Source organism: Rhinopithecus roxellana, chromosome 14, assembly GCF_007565055.1.
Source record: "Rhinopithecus roxellana isolate Shanxi Qingling chromosome 14, ASM756505v1, whole genome shotgun sequence".
NCBI lineage: Eukaryota > Metazoa > Chordata > Mammalia > Primates > Cercopithecidae > Rhinopithecus > Rhinopithecus roxellana.
In genome coordinates, this window is record NC_044562.1 from 90,583,866 (window position 1) to 90,605,441 (window position 21,576).

General features: G+C 37.7%; 1 protein-coding gene across 12 annotated transcripts in view; it reads left to right on the top strand.

Moving 5' to 3' along the window:
* Nucleotides 1-21,576, top strand: part of ABI2 (abl interactor 2) — a 115,163-nt gene that overhangs the window by 41,972 nt on the left and 51,615 nt on the right. For all 12 annotated transcript variants that reach the window (XM_010352619.2, XM_030916187.1, XM_030916189.1 and 9 more), the window contains exons 2-3: nt 110-277; nt 12,754-12,930. In XM_010352619.2, coding sequence (XP_010350921.1) covers nt 110-277; nt 12,754-12,930 — 345 coding nt within the window. The remainder of the gene's footprint in view (nt 1-109; nt 278-12,753; nt 12,931-21,576) is intronic.

The window sequence follows — 21,576 nt, forward strand, 5'->3', positions numbered from 1 at the left end:
TCTGGTGGATTCAGTTAACAGAATCGTTGTGATGAGTTTTTTGTTAGGTTAGATTGCTAGAAATGGGTTATCTTTGAATTAATGATCACTGGTTTGTTTTTTTTCCTAGTCAGCAGATAAGCAGAGAGCCCTAGAAGAAACCAAAGCCTATACCACCCAATCCTTAGCAAGTGTTGCCTATCTGATAAACACCTTGGCCAACAATGTCCTGCAGATGCTGGATATCCAGGCATCCCAGCTACGAAGGATGGAATCTTCAATCAATCATATTTCACAAGTGAGACCACAATATTTTCCTATTTGCCTATGAGGAACCCTTAATAATAAACACAGGCTGTCTGTAATGCTGGCAGCTTTTATTATGTAAGTTAACTCACGTTTACGATTTGGAAAATAGAAACTTAATATTGGGTTATTTTTTGATTACGTCTTTTTGTGGGTGGTTATCTGTGTGATTTTGATAGGAAAGTAAATTGTGAATTTTATTAAAACTCAGTTGTCGTGGTAACATAATCAGCCCTATAATGAAACTTCATCCTCCCTCCCCTTTTTTTAAACAAATTTCTTACTTCTGTATCAATTTAAAAAGATAAACTTGATAGATTGGTGGCGTGTTCAAAATTTTTTTTTTTTCTTTTCGTAGGATTTAAGTTTATTGGGATGGTACTATACCTGCAATAATGGAAAGACTAGCAAACCTTACAAAATTATTTTTATTATATATAACTTAAAAAAAAGTTTGTCACTTTATGGACTTGTAAAAGTTTTTTAAAAAATGTTAATCTGTCTTCATTATAAAAGCCATACTCATGAAAACCCAGAAAAAGAAGAAAAAAAGTGGAAAAATAACCATTTTACCACTTCCCAAGCTTTTCACTGTTAATATTTTGGTATATTGCCTTGTAATCCTTTTTCCTGTAAATTGTTTGTTTGTTTTTTTTTTTTGAGACAAAGTCTTGCTCTGTCGCCCAGGCTGGAGTGCAGTGACCGGATCTCAGCTCACTGCAAGCTCCGCCTCCCGGGTTTACGCCATTCTCCTGCCTCAGCCTCCCAAGTAGCTGAGACTACAGGTGCCCGCCACCTCGCCCGGCTAGTTTTTTTGTATTATTTAGTAGAGACGGGGTTTCACCATGTTCGCCAGGATGGTCTCAATCTCCTGACCTCGTGATCCGCCCGTCTCGGCCTCCCAAAGTGCTGGGATTACAGGCTTGAGCCACCGCACCCGGCCAGTAGTTTTTTTTAAATGTAGCTGTGGGCTGGGCACACATCTGTAATCCCAGCACTTTGGGAGGCTGAGGTGGGAGGATTGCTTCACCCCAGGAGTTCGAGACCAGCCTGGGCCGCATAGCAAAACCCTGTTCTCTACCAAAAATACAAAAATTAGCCGGGTGTAGTGATGCACGCCTGTTGTCTCAGCTACTTGGGAGGCTAAGGTGGGAGGATCATCTGAGCATGGGGAGGTCTAGACTGTATTGAGCTATAATTATGATGTGCACGCCAGCCTGGGAGACAGCGTGAAACCCTGTCTCAAAAAAAAAAAAAAAAAAAGTAGCCAGGATTATAATATAATAGAGTCAGTTATAGAATAGGTATAGAATTTTGGGTTCTGCTTTTTTAACTTAGTGTTAAAGCAAACGTAATCTCTTGATGTTGTAAGTTCTTCATAAACATTCTCAGTGGCTGCATAATGTTGCATGTATACGTTATGCCTTTCATAATCATTCCCATATTTTGGGGCCATTTAAAATAATACTGCAGTGAAAAACCAATTAAATTGCAAAATGCAATTTAAAAAATATAAAAATGATGAAAGTTTTGGTTTGTGCCTGCCTTTTTTCGAAGAGATCTTTGAAATGTTGTATTTTAGCACCTTGTCATTTGAATGATTTAGTATTATTCAACACTCTTTAGACCTAAATGATTAGAACTATTCTGGAATAAAAATAACTTTTAAATATGCATATTATTACTATTTTTTTAATGTCTTGAGAGTTCAGGGCTTTTTTCTGTTTTTTTTTTTTCTTTTTTTTTGTTGAGACGGAGTCTCGCTCTGTCGCCCAGGCTGGAGTGCAGTGGCCGGATCTCAGCTCACTGCAAGCTCCGCCTCCCGGGTTTACGCCATTCTCCTGCCTCAGCCTCCCGCGTAGCTGGGACTACAGGCGCCCGCCACCTCGCCCAGCTAGTTGTTTTTTGTATTTTTAGTAGAGACGGGGTTTCACTGTGTTAGCCAGGATGGTCTCGATCTCCTGACCTCGTGATCCGCCCATCTCGGCCTCCCAAAGTGCTGGGATTACAGCCCTGAGCCACCATGCCCGGCCATGGGCTCTTTTCAAATTGACTGTTTTTGAGAGTCTAAAGTTTAGCAAATTTGTATAATTAGACCAAATATAGTCCAGATAATAAAATCAGATACAGTGTTTTTGAAAATTTATCGGACCGATTTAGAGGATTTCTTATTTAATATTATTTAATCTGAAATCCGAATTTGCCATTATAAGGGTTTCTTCACATTTTATACAAACTTCTGCAGATACATTATTTATTGCTTGTTATATTGTGTATCTTAAGTTAAAAAAAAAAAGAATTGGTGAGTTTTAATGAGTGTAAGGTAAATTTCAGTTTGGAAAGGCCTCCTGGAGGAAATAATCAATGGAATTTAAAATGATTAAATAGATGAATTTTTTTTTTTTTTTTAAAGAGACAAAGGCTTGCTCTGTTTCCCAAGCTGGAGTGTAGTTGTACGATCACAGCTCACTGCAACCTTGAACTCCTGGGCTCAAGGGATCCTCCTGTCTCAGCCTCCCAAGTAACTGGCTGGGACTACAAGCACGTGCCATGCTTGGCTGATTTTTGTTTGTTTGTTTGTAGAGACAGTGTCTTGCCATCTTGCTGTGGCTGGTCCCGAACTCCTGGGCTCAAGCAGTCTCCCACCTCAGTCTCCAGAGGTGTTGGGATTACAGGTGTGAGCCACTTCTCCTGGCCTGAACTTGGTTTTCTATGGAAGGAGGGAGGTTGACAAATTGCTAATCTGATATAGAATTTCAAGATCTATTCTTGAGAATCCTAAAATTTTTCCATGTTTGAAGCATTAGGAAAGGATGTTAAAAATAAACTTTTTAAAAAACGAACAAATATAGAAGAGAAACTAGCATATTAGAGTTCCTAAAAAGGAGGAACAAGTTTTATTAGGCATTAGGGGAGAGTAGGAGAGATTATGTGGGTAAATGATGACAACAAGCAAATAGCAATCAAGGATGATAATTTATTTTCTGTTTAGAATTTTGTAGTAGTTTGGTAGAAAAGTGTTGGCAAGCTCAAGGAGGAAGGTGAATACTCAACCACCCTAGATTTTGAGTGTATGTATTAATTCATTTATTGAGAATATTTTCTTTAGGAGTATCAATCATAAATTGGCATTTAATATGGTCAATTAATGCTATCTTTTAAAGCTATTTTAATGGATTAAGTAAAAAACAGAAGAATGGATAGAGATTAGTAAACCGGAAATAACAGAGGCCTCAGTCAAAGCTGTCAGGAATATGTCAAACTTTTTTTTTTCAGAGTTGAGTGTCTAGGGGGCAATAGTTGGAGAGGTAATAGATCTGCAGTTCTCAGTGGCTATTAAGTTTATACAGAATGTAAATTATTATGTCGGATAAAGGATCAAGTCTGAGAAATAGGCTGATAGAGACTGTATTTAAGAAATAAGAGTAATTTTAAAAATTTATGTATTTTCTTTTTTTTTTTTTTTTTTTTTTGAGACGGAGTCTTGCTCTGTCACCTGGGCTGGAGTGCTGTGGCTGGATCTCAGGTCACTGCAAGCTCCGCCTCCCGGGTTCACGCCATTCTCCTGCCTCAGCCTCCCGGGTAGCTGGGACTACAGGCGCCGCTACCTCGCCCGGCTAGTTTTTTGTAGTTTTTAGTAGAGACGGGGTTTCACCGTGTTCGCCAGGATGGTCTCGATCTCCTGACCTCGTGATCCGCCCGTCTCGGCCTCCCAAAGTGCTGGGATTACAGGCTTGAGCCACCGCGCCCGGCCAAGAATTTATGTATTTTCTAACATTTGCCTCAAGGATTGAAATTTTGTTTTACTTGTGTTTACAGGTAGAATTCTTTATTTAAAAAGTCAGTTGAATATCAAAACTATTTGATGTTCTTCAGACTGAAATTTTATTCTGTAGTGTAGAAGAAAACATTTTCTGCTTACAAAACAAATAGTAAATACTCTAAAACAGGGGTTGGCAAACTTTTTTTTAAATAAAAGGCCAGAGGATAACTATTTTAGGTTTTGTGGGCCACGTATTGATAACTATTTTAGGTTTTGTGGGCCACATATGGTGTCATTCTCCTATTCTCTCTCTTTCTCTCTCTCTCTCTCTCTCTCTCTCTCTCTCTCTCTCTCTCCTTTTTCTCTCTCTCTCTCTCTGTGTGTGTGTGTGTGTATATTTGTATTTTTTTGGTGGGGGGATGGAGTCTCATGATGTTGCCCAGGGTGGCCTTGAACGCCTGGTCTCAAGTGATCCTCCCACCTCAGCCTCCCAAAGTGCTGGGATTACAGGCATGAGCCACCATGCCCGGCAAAGAGAGATGACATTGCAAGTAAGGTAGAGATGTGGACAGATTTGAAAGACATTTTAATTACGTTTTCTTTTTTTTGTGTGTGTGTGTGTGTGTGTGTGTATTTTTTAACAACGATTTAAAAATGTTAAAACCTTTCTTAGCTTCTGGGCCGTATAAAAGCAGGCAGCGGGCCACATTCTGGCACTGCGGGCCACATTCTGGCATGGAGCCTTAGTTTGCCAGCCCCTCCTCTAAGATACTTTTTCCAAATGTTTGAGTGTTAAATTTTATTATGATGCTTGTGTTATTAAAAATATTGTATGTTTCTAGAGGGAACCAGGGGGTTCTTGAGACCAGATTTTTGTGCAACTTGGGCAAAAATACTAGACTCTGAGAGTTTATAGTGAAGATTGAGTTGAAGGAATGGAGGGTTCAGTCAGGTCAAAGACAAGATTACACATTTATTGGAATGGCAATAAGCCTTAAGAATTATAAGGGTGGAGTTGTTTGGGACTAGTAGATACTAATTATCTAGGGTATTCAGTTTCTTTTCCCATTAGTATTTTTTTGCCCATTGGCTGGGTAAGAACTTTACCACCTTTCAGCCTCCTATCCCTTTCATCCATTTTGACGAAAATGAACGCTGAACCGGATTGTTCTGAAAAGGATCAGGGCATCTAGGTTTTACCCTGGCTCTTCTGCTGACTTGTGTGACATTTGACTTCTTTGAACTTAAGTGTTTTCATCTGTAAGATAGGACTGTTTGGATAATTTCTTAGCTGTCTTCCATCTTGAATTCCTTATTTTTGTGATTCTCACAAATGAGCTTGATTTTATGTGCTTCTATTCTGTTCTGTTGGTTCTGCTCTTTACCTCAATCTGTGTCCACTGGTCTTAACCCTCTATTACTTTAATTTAACTGAACTGTTTCGCAAGTTACTCTGAATTATAATCCAAGGATGGGAATTCCATTGACTCTACTCTGTATTGGGGAGAAATACTTCAACAAAACAAAGTAGTAACCCACTCTTTCTAAATGTCAGATATTTTCAAAAACAGGATATTAACTGATTAGGAATATATAGTATCAGACACTTTTTTGTATTAAAAGGATAATATAGTATTAAGTAGTATACTAATTTTTACTACATCATATCTATAAGGTAGTAGTAGGGTTGGTTCTTAACATGGATTATGTTGTGTATTTTAGGGATGGTAAATTTTAAAGAAATTCCATCTCTAGCTTTGTTGCTGTTATCCTGTCCGTTCTTTGGAAGCATATTATTAAAACAAATGAAATTTTTGATCTTCAAACTGATAGTGGAGTTAACATTAAATATTTCCCCAGAATATATACTTATTGGAGTAAACATGTAATTTCACTGAATACTTGTAAAGGCACACATACCTTTAAGTCAGTGTAGTGTAACATTATTATAAAGATGAGTGTTTCTTACTGTGCCCATTATTTTGTGTTCTTTTCTAGTAAGTTTTTTTTAATAAAAAGTTTGCAAAACACTTTTCAAACTAAAATTCTTATCAGTTTGTAAACTAAAATTTTTCTAAGTGAGTCCCATCTTTTTTCTTAGCTAGTAAAATTAGTCAGTACTTGTCCATGTTCAAGTTTGTGATGGCTTAGAATAAAAGATTAAGCAAGGTCAAAAGGCAACATAAAGAACTTAAGAAAGTAGTGCTCATCCCACCTTCCCAAGGGCTGAGTAGGACTCACTGGGCCAGGCGTTAAATTAGTTAGCAGGTAACAAGTAAAGGCGCTGGAAAAGAATTAATATTAAATAATATAAAGTTGGAAGTAATTCTTCTCAAGAGCTAGGTATTGAAAGGCAGTGGCAGGTCTAAACCTTAAGAACTCAACAAGTAGGGTAGTTTTTACTGTCTAAAAACTTTAGGCTGGGTGTGGTGGCTCATGCCTGTAGTCCCAGCACTTTGGGAGGCTGAGGCAGGTGGATCCCTTGAGGTCAGGAGTTCGAGACCAGCCTGGCCAACATGGCAAAACTCCATCTCTCCAAAAAATGCAAAAATTAGCGAGGTGTGGTGGTGCATGCTTATAGTCCCAGCTACTCAGGAGGCTGAGGTGGGAGTATCACTTGAGCCCAAGTGGTTGAGGCTGCAGTGAGCCATGTTCATGCCACTGGATTCAAGTATGGGCAACAGAGTGAGACACTGTCTCAAAAACAAAAAAACCAAAAAAGTTTATATAGATAGCCTTGCTTAAGAATTTCCAATTTTGGCCAGGCTCAGTGGCTCATGCCTGTAATCCCAGCACTTTGGGAGGCCAAGGTGGGTGGATCACCTGAGGTCAGGAGTTCGAGACCATCCTGGCCAACATGGTGAAACCCTGTCTCTACTAAAAATACAAAAGTTAGCCGGGTGTGGTGGTGGGCAGCTGTAATCCCAGCTACTCTGGAGGCTGAGGTAGGAGAATTGCTTGAACCTGGGGGCAGAGGTTGCGGTGAGCTGACATTGTGCCACTGCATTCCAGCTTAGGTGGAAAGTGAGACTCTGTCTCAAAAAAAAAAAAAAAAAAATTTCCAGTTTTAATTAAGGAGATATACTGAAGGTTATCAATATGTAATTATGCATAGAAAGTAGACTTTTTATACTTCCCAATTAATTTCCTACATAATTTTTATATTACTTTATAAAAAACTGAAAATTACTGTTAGTAACTAATTTGTTTTATGAATGATACATAATTTGAAGAATAATTGTAATTTAAATATGTTTATTTGAAACATTAGCTTACTAATAAAAAAATTGAGACATACTTAAAAACACCCAATTTAGTTGGGTTAATCCACTGTAACTGTTTGATTGCAGATGTTTTCCCACACCGATGGGCAGCTAACTGAGGTAGTGCTATCCAGTACAGTCAACTCTCAATTATCTGTGGTAACGGGAAATGACAATGCATGGATAATCCTAAAACAAAATATTTTATACAGTACCTTCCTGTCATCTGCTGTGGCCTGAGCATGTGCTTGGGTTCATGAGGGAGATGTGGGAGTGGGGCTCAGGCTTGCAAAGGAGCTGGGAGTCAGTATGGTTATCTCAAGGCCATAAAAGGTATCCTTAAGGAACCTGGGTTTCGCACTGTGTGGCTGAAGTGTCATGGGGGAAGCCTGCAGCATGCGAGATCAGCTTGGCAATATCAGTGAGAAGGATGGGGAAACTAATTAATAAGGAACTGTGGGAGAATAGATGTTTAAGTCCTACACATTGCAGTGATATATATTGGTGTGGTTTTTGGTTAACGGGATCTGTAGCAAACAATAATTATATTAATTGTGTATTTGCATTAGTTATGGTCGTCTTTGCTAGCAGAACACATTTTTTACTTGCCACAGGTGAGTGCTGTTGTTGAGGCCTCTTCTAAATAAGTAGGTTTATTGTCGTATAACTAGTCACTTAAAAAACCCAGGATAAATTTGAAATACTTTTCTTACTTTTAAAATTCATCCTGAATATCAGTGTTGAACTTGTACTTCCAGAATTTAACTGAATGAAATTTAACATTATAATGTCAAAGAATATCCTGAGGGCAAATGCCATAATTACTGATAGCTGTGAATTTGATTTAGGAAAAACATAGTAGCCATATTTTATTTAAGAATATGTTACAGGAGCTTTCCTAAATTTCTTTTACAGCTGACAGTTGTCTACGAATTTATGAATGTTAAAGCTGCATGATAGGTGTGAGGAGGGAGTGTTTATTATTCTGTCTAATTTGACTGTGCTTATTTTCTACAAGTGAAAGCTATAAAAAAAATTGAAGCAGATGATTGCTGAAAACCTTTAGAATCTTCTGGACCAACCTGAGAATCTGAGAATCTTCTGCTTGTTTATGAAATAGATTTAGTGCTCTCTGTCAAATTATTCAAACTCGAAATAGAACCGTGGCCATTTTCTCTTTTTTTTTTTTGAGTCTCGCTCTGTCGCCCAGGCTGGAGTGCAGTGGCGCGATCTCAGCTCACTGCAAGCTCCGCCTCCCAGGTTTACGCCATTCTCCTGCCTCAGCCTCCTGAGTAGCTGGGACTACAGGCGCCTGCCACTGCGCCTGGCCAATTTTTTGTATTTTTAGTAGAGAGGGGGGTTTCACCATGTTAGCCAGGATGGTTTCGATCTCCTGACCTCGTGATCCGCCCGCTTCGGCCTCCCAAAGTGCTGGGATTACAGGCATGAGCCACCGCGCCCGGCACCATTTTCTAAAGGCATATTTTCTCCTGCCCATAGAAACTCCTGCAGTTTCACCCGGTGTGGTAGTATGATGGCAAGAATACAGATTATACCCTTGTTAGATTACGTTTATTATTATAGATGTATTTGAAAAGTTATTTACTTCAAATATCTATACTTAGGCAAATTAGAGGCGTTGATCTTGAATCGACTTGTGAAAAAATTTGGAAACAATTGCGATTTGAGATTGAATGAAGTGAGCGACCAGCTAATTAGTCCTTCCTCTATAGATCTTTGGTTCTCAACCAGGGAAGTTTTGCCCCCAAGTGGACATTTGCAATGTTAGACATTTTTGGTTGTCACATCTCATGGTGGGGGAGTGCTACAGTTACCTACCTGGATGCTTTTCTATATTCTACAATCCTCAAGACAGCAGCCTTTATCCCCGCCCACAACAAAGAATTATCAAGCCCAAAATGTCAATAGTGCCACTGTTGAGTTACCCTGCCCCTAGTGTTTCTAAGATGTAGGCATTCTTTGAAGTAGACAATTAAAAACATCCTATAGCCAAACTAAATTATTTTGACTTTCTGTATACTTATGCTGTTAAAAAATTATGTTTAAAAAATATACCTTCAGTTTTTACTGAGATTTGATATAAGAAGCAACAACAAATATATTTTTAAAGAGTGTAGTCCTGGGAAACATTTCACTTTCCTGATGAATTGATATATTTCTTTGTAACTCATTATGGTTCTACTTTGCCTTCTCTCCCTGGAAGCTTAGTGCCATTTTTTTTGCTCTATTATAACAATGACCCCTTATTTTAGGCTTATTGTTACCTTTTTATTTGCTGTATTGGTCTTCCTTTTATTTTACTGTTATGGTCTATGGGTTTGGGCTTAGTATGTGTTTGTGTGTATATGAAGAGAACATATGGGTAATATGTAAATGTCCCCAATCCCTAGACCAAGTCACATCTCTATAAGATGAAATGAAGAGATTTCTAATTTATATTTTCATGCTTTTTTAAAGTCTCAATTTTTCAAACAATTAAGAAATATGTGCTTGTTATAAAATATTACTGTGTGTTAGTGTAAATAATAAGTGGAAGATGATTTCTCCCTGTTCATTCTCCAGAGATTTATTAATATTTATAGTACATGCCAGGCACGGTGGCTCATGCCTATAGTCCCAGCACTTTGGGAGACTGAGGCAGGAGCATTGCTTGAAGTCAGGAGTTCAAGACCATCCTGGGCAACACAGTGACATCCCATCTCTACAAAAAATAAAATTAGCTGGGCATGGTGGTGCACGTCTGTAGTCCTAGCTACTGAGGAGGCTGAGGTGAGAGGATCGCTTGAGCCTAGGAGTTCAAGACTACAGTATACTGTGATTGTCCCACTGCACTCCAGCCTGTGTGACAGAGTGAGACCATGTTGCAAAAAAATGTATATTTATAGTATGCAGATTTGAAATAGAAGCTATAAGCTTGTAATTCTGTTATGGTTGGTCAGGTTTACACTCTTGTAGTTTCATTTCTGAATAAGTTAAGTACATTTCTAAAAACTGGGGAGAATAAAAACAATGTCTTGAGGATTATATTTTCTGATGAACCTTTTATTGATCTGATAGACCCATTTTATACAAAAAGTGTCATATTTTGTTTTTTGAAGCATTCTTGATGGCATGAAATAATATTTCTAGCCCATATTTTTAATGATTCAGAATGACTCACTAAACTTTATTCAAGGCCAGGTACATTGGCTTACTCCTGAATCCCAGCACTTTGGGAGGCCAAGGTGTGTGGATCACTTGAGCTTAGGAGTTCAAGACCTGCCTGAACAACATGGAAAAACCCCAACTCTACAGACAGTATAGAAATTAGGCCAGCATGGTGGAACACGCCTGTAGTCCCAGCTCCTTAGGAAGCTCAGGCGGGAGAATCATTTGAGCCTGAGAGGTTGAGGATGCAGTGAGCCATGATTGGGCCACTCCACTCCAGCCAGGGCAACAGAGTGAGACACTGTCTCATAAAAATAAACTTTAATCAAAATGTGATTAATTTCCATTTCTCTAAAGTTAGAAATTAAGTGAATTCCAATGTCATCACTAATACGCAAACTTAACTTTTCTGTTATAGTTTTCCCAAGCAGTTGAAGAGGAAAGCTATTCTCATAATTAGCCTAACATGCATAGAAAAGTTTAGAGATTATTTTTTTCTTAAAAAGAAATACTTAAAATTGTAAGATTACTACCATGGTTAGTTTTTTATTTGAGGTTCTGTTTATACATGCGTTAGCTCTGGAACATACAGATCCTGTTGTTTTTAAGATCTCTTGGTTGTAGAGAAGTAAGAGACTTTGAATTTGTTTCAAGCTTACCTCTTACTTGAGGCAGTTTAGAAGGATAAATGATCTGTGTTCAGATTTCTTAAAATAGTATTTTATAATGTCATGATGATTATCTTTTCTCTTGATTGTTACTACCGGGTTCTTTTACAAAGGGGAAATTGAAGTAGGACATTGAAGTGGGACTGGGGAAGAGTTAGCAAAAAATGTGTCTGTTGATTGCTGCTTGAGCCAGGAATTGGTTGTAAGAGATGTGAACCATTTTAGTGAAGTGATTTTTCAAACTCTGTTGACTGCAACACACAGGAAAAAAATTTTTTTACATAGTATTCACATAATTCATGTATCTATTTATGTATGTAATAAACAGACTTTTCAAGAAACAGTACTTTTAACTTACTGTGTGTACATGCAGTCTGATGTTTCTGTTCTATTTGGTTTGAAATAATTGCTGCTTACATACCACTAAATTGCAGCTTGCAGTTTAAAAAATTTTGCTTTAGTGTACTAACTACCTGTGTATGTGGAGAAATTCACCCTCTGTTAGCAAATAGAAGATTGTAATTACAATACATTCTTACTCTTATGTCCTATGGAACATTTAATAAATATAAATAAATTAATGAAATATTTTACAGGCATTTTGTCATGATAAAAGTATAAGCAGCTTTGCCCAAGCAACTTGGTCTTTTGGGGTCAAAAAATGGCTGTTTTGTTTTTTGAGACAGGGTCTTGCTCTGTCACCCAGGCTAGAGTGCAGTGGTGCAGTCATGGCTCACTGCAACTTTGACCTTCTGGACTCAAGTGATTCTCTCACTTCAGCCTCTCAAATAGCTGGGATTACAGGCACATGCCATCATACCCAGCTGCTTTTTGTAGAGACGGGGTTTCGCCATGTTGCCCAGGCTGGTCATGAACTCCTGGGGTCAAGCAGTCTGCCCACCTTGGCCTCCCAAAGTACTTGGATTACAAGCCTGAGCCACTGTGCCTGGCTTTATTTTTAACATTATATTTCAGCCCTCTTTCCTTTTAAATAAAAAGATGTTTAAACATGAATAGAAATTATAGGTCATTAAAAATGTAACTAGATTAATTTCAGGGGCTTTCTTAATCACTATATTAGTCTGAATCTTAATGGAGAGGAAAAAGTTAGCATGCTTTAACCCAGGGGTTGGCAAACCTTTTCTGTAAAGGAGCCAGCTAATGTATACTTCAATGTTTGTGGGCCATGCCGTCTCTGTTGTGGCTCATCTCTGCCATTACAGTGTAAAGTCTAGACAAATAAGCAAGTAAGCAGCATGGTTGTATTCCAATAAAACTTTACTTATGGAAAAGGAAATTTGAATGTTATATAATTTTCACGTGAAGGTTTTTTGTTGCTGTTGTTCTTTTATCCAAACATTAAAAAATGTTAACACTACTCTTAGCTTGTGGGCTGTAAAAATCAGGTGATGGGCCAAATTTGGCTATGGTTTACCAGCCCTTGCTTTAACCTGAAAATGGAGGAAGTCAGTAGTCTAGAAGAATAAAATTTAGCAAGCATAGTTTAGAATATGAGTAGCAATATTAAATCTCTAGGCATATATATTTTGATTTTTGTGGATATTAGAACTATACATTTTTGTGTTTTTTACATTATATTTTGCAGACAGTTGATATTCATAAAGAGAAAGTTGCAAGAAGAGAAATTGGTATTTTGACTACCAATAAAAACACTTCAAGGACGCATAAGATTATTGCTCCAGCCAACCTTGAACGACCAGTTCGTTATATTAGAAAACCTATTGACTATACAATTCTAGATGATATTGGACATGGAGTAAAGGTAGGTATAATTTTTTTCAAGCTTTTAAAAGTAGTAACCCATAATTAAACTAACTCTTGAGAAAATTAAGCTTTTTATCTATCTTTCTTTCCTAGAGGACAAAGTCTTGGCCCAGTTGTCGTGAAGATTCCTTGCTACTATAACTGTTTTACCCTTTTTACTTTTTCTTAGTGCTGTATTCTCAAGTTTTAAACAAGCATCTTTGAATGAATTGTATTTGCTTAGTGATGATAATACCTCCTATGGTTTGAGTAAATAAGTGTAGTGTAGTCTTTCCAATTTTAATTTAATATGGCTGATTAAAAAATCATCATGTTATTATGAAAGTGTTTACCTTATCTCAAGTATTTATCAGCAGACTTTTGGCATTAGTTTTCAAAAACAACATATATTAATAAACATGTAGTTTGAATTTTTCTAAAATAATTTTATCCCAACATTTTGGGCAAAAATAGTGTTAGGTGAATTAATATTGCCACTGCTTTTGAGTGTATAGCTATTATATATTTTGACCGTCTTTTAAGATGTATTTGGGTGCCTAAAACATGCAAATTTCATTTAAATTGGTGTTTGAACTTAATGATTCAGAGCTTTAGCTGAGTATCAACTTACATCTGATCAGTAGTTTGAAAGACAGTGACTTATCAGATATGAGTAAATATACATACATACATGCTTATAATGATACTGTACAGTTCATGTAGTTGTTTTTTTTCTAATATAAGCATACTTAAAAAACACACACTGTTATGGATGGAAATCAGTTAAATCTAAATTTAATGTAGATCTAGGTAAAAAGAAAATATATACTGTAAATTTATTTTTAAAATCTCTCTTCAGAGTTTTGATGCAAGCACTATTATCTGGAATATGATATTTAATTTAACTTTTCTGAGACAAGGTCTCACTCTATCACCTAGGTTGGAGTGCAGTGGCACAATCATAGCTTACTCCAACCTTGAACTCCTGGGCTCAGATGATCTTCCCTTGTCAGCTTCCCTGGGACTACAGGCATATGCCACTGTGCTGAGCTAAATTTTTTGTAGTGACAGGGCCTGTCTGTGTTGTCCAGGATGGTCATGAACTCCTATCCTCAAGTGATCTTCCCATCTTGGTCTCCCAAAATGTTGGGATTACAGGTGTAAGCCATTGTGCCTGCCCAATATTTAATTTTATAGCCAATACCTACATGCATTTAGATTATTAATAAGAGCATGTTAAAATAAGATGTGTAATTGGATGGTTAGTTAATAACTGAAATTTATTCTAACTTGGGAAAATTTATTCAAGGCTAACAACTGCTAATGGAATATTTTAGAATACTGCCAGAATCTAATGCCAAAAAGATACTTAGAATATAAAGTGTGACATTTCTGTTTGCCCAATTATGTAAGAAAAAAGTAATCTGATTTTTTTAATATATATAATTCATATGTTTACATCCCCCATTCTTATAATCCTCAAAGTAAGATGTTTTTCTTTTAGGATTCTAGCCCCTTCATTTTTTGACTTTCTATGTTTAAAGGTCATTAATTTGAAGAAATCTTTAATAAAATTAAATTTTTGAATAAAACAGTGTCTTAAATTCATCAAAGAAACTTCTGTTCATGACACATTCTGCTTTAACCACTCTTTCTATGATCTACTGAAACATTATTTTGTTAATGCTGAATGCTTAACTTGTTTTTTCTTTTGTTCCTTTCTCTTCACATCCTGAAGTTTCAACTAACCTTTCAATGCTTTTTTTCCTTACCTCTTTTATTTGCTTCATTTATGCATTAAGTGGTTGCTTAGATTTAAGGTAAGAGATTCCAGGGCTGGATTTCCATTCTTTGTTCTTATGTAGAATATTACATATGGGGAGTTAAAGAGATAGTTAACACTTGGCCTTTTAAAACCCAATAAATAATTCCTCCTTTTTGTTTTATTTTTTGTCATGCAACTTTGTGGTGTGTCTTCATGTTCCTTGCGGGCAGATATTTTTGTCTATTTTGTTCACTGCTCTATCCTTTGTGCCTAGAACAGTACCTGACACACATTAGGTGCTTAGTAAATATTTGTTGAATGAATGGTTATTTTGTAATGTTAATATATTTTGTGAAACTGAAATGTAAGCTACCCTATCATAAAAATGTTATGCAATATAATTAGCTGGATTTTTATAAATATAGAGACTTTGTTATGAATTGGAGGGCCAATTAATGTGCTTTATTTAACCCTCCCCCTGTGTAATAGCCTTTTTATTCTATAAATGGTATGCTTTCTGATATACCTTATGGACAATATGTCATTATCTTTTAATCCATATAAAGAAATTGAGAAGCAGAAAATATTCAGTGACACAGGGTTTTTTTTTAAGTTGCAGTATCATATTTTTGTGGAAAAATTATTCTTTTTGCCAAATAACTGAATAAAGAATATATTTCAATATAAACTTTAAGAGTTTTTAAAGGTGAATATAATTATACGCAAAACATCAAAAGCCTATGACAATGTTTAACAGAATATCAGTTAAGAATTAGAGATATTTCCTGTTATGATTCGTTTCAATAATGTTTTGGTATTTTGGAGGATTCGTGGTAAAAGAAATTCAACTATATTCAAGAAGTCTGCCTAAAATTGAAGGTTGCTACAATTATATACCAAACTTAGCATGCATTTTTTCTTTGATGTTTTTTTGTAGGTGAGTTTCATAGTTTATTTTCAAATATATATTCCTCCCATCTAACACCCATTATTTGCCATATCTTCAGTGTAGAAAGTGATGACAAGATGACTGAGCTTTGAATCATTAACTAGTACTAACTATGGCCACACAACTTTCACCTGCCCATGGTAGGTAGATTTGATTGGAAGAGCCCAAGCATATGGACTCCTGTATTATTGATTGGATTGTTGGTTCCAAATCCTCAGTCATAGTGAGTAAGATGTGGAATTGTGAAGAAATTCCTTTTGCTTAAAATAGGTGGGTTGCAGTGAACTAGACCAAAAGCAGACTGTGGCTGCTTTGGTCCTTTTACCCTAAAGTCTGTATTCAAATTTTGACCATTGATGTGTTAACCTCCAAAGTGATAGAAGTACATGGGAAGTTTAACTGAAGAAAAAATACGGAAACAAACAAATTCTTTACCCTTAAAAGTTTAGCTTGCCCAAGCCACTGCCTTATGCTTGTTTTCTGTAAACCCCACTATGATTCCTTCTTGATGTTCCTGCGTCAGGATCTGTTTCCGTTGTGAGAGATAGGCCAAACTGAGAGTCTCCTAGAAAGATATAATGAAGAATCACACTTAGATAAGATCCCTGAGCTTTTTGGAGACCTGTGGATTCTTGCAAGTATCTTAGAAGTCTCCTGATCGGCAATGGCATGGATTCCTTATCCTCATTTTAATCAGGGTAGCTGATTAAATGTTGCTTTAAAATGTGCTTAAAATTTAAAGCCTATTTAAGACCTAGTCCTTTTTCTTTCTACTCCTCTTTTTATCTCTTCCTCAGCACTTTTTGAGCTCTGTCTTTGCTGCTCCCATTGCTGTCATACTTTTTATACTTTTCAGACAGACTCTAGAGAAAGTCATCATACTTTAGGACCAGACGTGTAGGATTTGAGTCAGAAGAGACCTCCTTGTTTAAGAGTTTAACTTTTACTATTTTATACAGCATGTTTGATGCTTAATGGTTCTTGTCATCTGAAATTTGCATTAACTGTTTTTGTTTTTCTTCAGTCAAGTTACAAATTTAAGAGTTCATAAGGTTTTTAAAAACAGTATGGTAATAGGCCAGGCGCGGTGGCTCACGCCTGTAATCCCAGCACTTTGGGAGGCTGAGACAGGCGGATCACGAGATCAGGAGATCGAGACCATTCTAGCTAACACAGTGAAACTCTGTCTCTACTAAAAGTACAAAAAATTAGCCGGGCGAGGTGGTGGGCGCCTGTAGTCCCACCTGCTCAGGAGGCTGAGGCAGGAGAATGGCGTGAACCCGGGAGGTAGAGCTTGCAGTGAGCCGAGATCGTGCCACTGCACTCCAGCCTGGGCGACAGAATGAGACTCCGTCTCAAAAAAACAAAAAACAAACAAAAAAAAAACAACAAAAAAATAACAGTATGGTAATAGTTTTACAACAAAGGACGTACAAGGTCAGTGGATAGAGTGCCATATTGGATGTGTTTTCATATATACCTAAGGTCATATAAAAGTGGAATGTACCTTGAACTGGTTCCTATTCCCTATTCTTTTTTTTCTTTGGAAACAGGGTCTCTCTCTGTCCCCTAGGAGTGCACCGGTGTGATCACAGCTTGCTGTAGCCTTGACTGCCCTGACTCAAGTAGTTCTCCTGCCTCAGCTTCCTGAGTAGTTGGTAGTACATGCGTGCACCACCATGCCTGGCTATTTTTTAAAAAAAATTTTGTAGAGATGGGGTCTCACTGTGTTGGCCTGCCTGGTCTTGAACTGTGGTCAAGCCATCCTCTCACCTTGGCCTCCCAATTGTGAGCCACCATGCCTGGCCAGTACTCTTTTAGTAGTAAAAAGAATTTTAAGACCCTGTTACTGAGGTCAGTATGATGTGTTTGTAATGAATTTTTGTGTTGAAAACATTAAAATTGTCACTAATGAAGCTAAACTTCAGTATTTTTAAAATAAACATATTAGTTTAATCAAAAGTAATAAAAACTTATGTTTCTTAACGTATTATTTCAGTTGAACATCGCCCAAGCAGAATCTTTTCTTTTTCTTTCTTTTTTTTTTTGAGATGGAGTGTTGCTCTGTCGCCCAAGCTGGAGTGCAGTGGCGCGATCTTGGCTCACTGCAACTTCTGCCTCCCGGGTTCAAGTGATTCTCCTGCCTCAGCCTCCGTAGTAGCTGGGATTATGGGCGCCCGCCGCCACGCCTGGCTAATTTTTGTACTTTTACTAGAGACGGGGTTTCACCATATTGGCCAGGTTGGTCTCAAACTCCTGACCTTGTGATCCATCCACCTCAGCCTTCGAAAGTGCTGGGATTACAGATGTGAGCCACTGTGCCCAGCTCAGATTCTTAATAATTGATGAGCAGGGCTTAAGGGTTTTACAGCCAGCAAATTAAGAATATAATAGTTTTAAAAATTTTGCCTAGTATCTTGAAGATCCATCATTTAGCCCCATGTTTAAAAAATGGACTGTTTTCACTTGAGTACTATTTTTAGCAAGTATTTGTCATTCCTTACAGAAATATGATAAATTCTTCGTACATTTCTAGCTTTCAGGTACAGTTGAAGGTGCACTCTTAAAAATTTATCCGATACAGCACCTGAAAGAAAAGCTCAACCTTCAAGAGACCCATCTGTTTTGACTATAAGTTCCAACCTTAAGCCATCAATTCTGTTTTGACAAAAGCCAGTTGTTAGAATCTCTTTTCAAAATCAAGCAGGAGTTTGTCCATCTTTATTTCTCTTGTTTTCTTCTGCTTTCTTTACCTGTTTCTCTTTCCTCTTACTCCTAATCTTATGTTCCCTTATTCTCTGTGTTTTATTATTGGACTCTCGACTTGATAGGCTTTTTTGTCTTTTAACCCTTTTACTAAAAATCTTAACCTCTGTCCTGAATTTATGCTCTAATTCCTGGTTTCAACTTTGATTTTCCTCAGAGGATCTTCTCGTCCTTTTCCTGGTTTCCCTTAGGAATTGAAATAGGAACATATATCCTCTGAAGAGAGGGATAGAGGTCTCTAGAAAGCCAAAGAATTATGTACTACATGGGACTATAATGGGGAACAAAACTAGACAGAGAATGAAGGCCCAGAGGTGACTGACCTCAGCTTTTTCTCATCCTCACTATTTCACATACAGACACAACCTACATATACTTCCCCTCTTCTATTTGTATATTTAAATTCTCTTTTCTTTTTTTTAAAGAGATAGGGTCTTGCTCTGTTGCTCAGGCTGGAGTGCCGTGGCATGGTAGCTCGCTGTATCCTTGGGCTCAAGTGATCCTCCTGCCTCAGCCTCTCAAGTAGTGGGACTATAGCCACTCCTGGCTGGTTTTTTTTTTTTTTTTTTTTTTTTTTTTAAAAGAGACGTAGTCTTGCTGTGTTGCCCAGTCTGGAATCCTGTTCTTTTAAAACTTAACAAGTTGAAGAAATTGTTAGGGAAGGTTTCATAGAGAAAAACCTGAGCTGGTTTTTCTCTATGAAACCTTCCCTAACAATTTCTTCTCACATTGATATGTCTTTTTATTTTTAATTTCTATAGAATCTGTAGACATTTCTTTTTTCTTTTTTTTTTGAGATGGAGTCTCACTCTGTCACCCAAGCTGGAGTGCAGTGGTGCTATGGCTCACTGCAACCCCCATCTCCCGGGTTCAAGTGATTCTCCCTGCCTCAGCCTTCTGAGCAGCTGGGATTACAGGTACCTGCCTCCACGCCCGGCTAGTTTTTGTACTTTTAGTAGAGACAGGGTTTTGCCATGTTGGCCAGGCTGGTCTCCGAACTCCTGACCTCAGGTGATCTGCCCTCCTTGGCCTCCCAAAGTGCTGGGATTACAGGCATGAGCCACCATGCCCAGTCAGACATTGCTTTTTATTTTAAGCATGTGAGTCTTATTTATTTCAAAATACCTTTAAAGCAGAGAAATCATTTTATAGACATTTTGTCTCCTTTTTTTCCCCACGTGCTCCCCCCCTTTTTTTTTCCCCACATGCCTTTACTCTTGTACCTAGAGGTCTGGTAGGAGATGAATAGATAAGGGGTATACCACATATAACATTTTAGGATGCGTCTGCCACTGTTCTGTTGTAGTAGGTCATCTGTTAATGGGAGATTTCATAGCAGAGGTGATGTCTTCTATGAATTAGAGATACTTGGCTGTCCAGACATGATATTTGTAATGAATATTATATCAGTATTCAAGGAGGTATTGAATGTACCAAAGAAGGCAGAGCAGGATACGTAGGAGCATTGTAGAAAAAGTATTAAGTCAGGCCGGGCGTGGTGGCTCAAGCCTGTAATCTCAGCACTTTGGGAGGCTGAGACGGGTGGATCACGAGGTCAGGAGATCGAGACCATCCTGGCTAACCTGGTGAAACCCCCGTCTCTACTAAAAAATACAAAAAAAAAACTAGCCGGGCGAGGTGGCGGGCACCTGTAGTCCCAGCTACTTGGGAGGCTGAGGCAGGAGAATGGCGTAAACCCGGGAGGCGGAGCTTGCAGTGAGCTGAGATCTGGCCACTGCACTCCAGCCTGGGCGACAGAGCAAGACTCCATCTCAAAAAAAACAAAAAAAAAAAAACAAAAAAAAGGCATTAAGTCACAATAATTGGCTTAATGGATGGCACCAGTTGTAGTGATCTCCAAGGCCTGGTCGTAAAGGAACTGCTTCTACCTCTGGTGGTATTTGCATTCCTTCATCACGGCCCAGTGGGAAAGTGTTTGAACTGTGGCCATGCATTAACCTTCATCACCTAAATGAAATATTTCTTCTGTTTTGGAGGTTTCTCTCTGGTATGGAAAAAGTGGGGACTTTTCCAACTTTTCTTCTTGTACCTAATACCTGCTTCACTTAGCTCTTGAGGACTTTTCATTTTATGGAATAAAAAATACATAACGAAATTATCATTGGTATCAGCCACCAGAGTATTGTTCTGATTCCCTAAACTGTTATTATGTGCCTGATGATAGTTCTGCTGTGTTTGTAACTTTAAAAAATATTTCAAGTGAAATTGCTATTATGAAGTGGCTGCAGGATTGCTTTGTTTTCCTTGTCTTGAGTTTATGGTATATGTTCTCTCTCTCTCTCGCTCTTGCTCTTGTTAAGTTCCTCTCCATCAGCACATAGAGATCTCATCTGTTTTGCTACTTGTCAGGAAATGTTTTATCTCTTAAATACTTCCCTTAAAATAGTTTTTTTAGGATCAATCATGATGGCTGTCTAGTAAATGTATTTTTATTTTTACCAAATTATTTTAGTTCTGAAATATAGTTTAACTTTATAATATAGATTTTACCTATTATAAAAATTATTTTGTTTGGCATTGATTTCTGTTCTTCCTTTTCTTCAAAATTGATGGCAGTATTTATATTCTGCATAGCATGTTTATTGTTTTACTTAATGTAGAAACATTTTTCACAAGGGAAAAGCTGCCTTGAGGAAATATTGAAAAATTCTTAGGCTGGGCGTGTTGGCTCAAGCCTGTAATCCCAGCACTTTGGGAGGCTGAGACGGGCGGATCACGAGGTCAGGAGATCGAGACCATCCTGGCTAACACGGTGAAACCCCGTCTCTACTAAAAATACAAAAACTAGCCGGGCGAGGTGGTGGGCGCCTGTAGTCCCAGCTACTCGGGAGGCTGAGGCAGGAGAATGGCGTAAACCCGGGAGGCGGAGCTTGCAGTGAGCTGAGATCTGGCCACTGCACTCCAGTCCGGGCGACAGAGCGAGACTCCGTCTCAAAAAAAAAAAAAAAAAAAAAGAAAAGAAAAATTCTTTCAATAGAAAGTTAATGAAATATTAGTGAGGTATAAAATTAGATTGTTTGAACATTCTACAGAGACTCCTGTTTCTTAAGTGACTTAGGTTAGTCATCCAATCCCATTAACCAAATAAATGCAGTCATTTGATGATTCTACAAATCATAAAATGTACCAAGTTATACTAATAGAAATGTCGGCCGGGCGTGGTG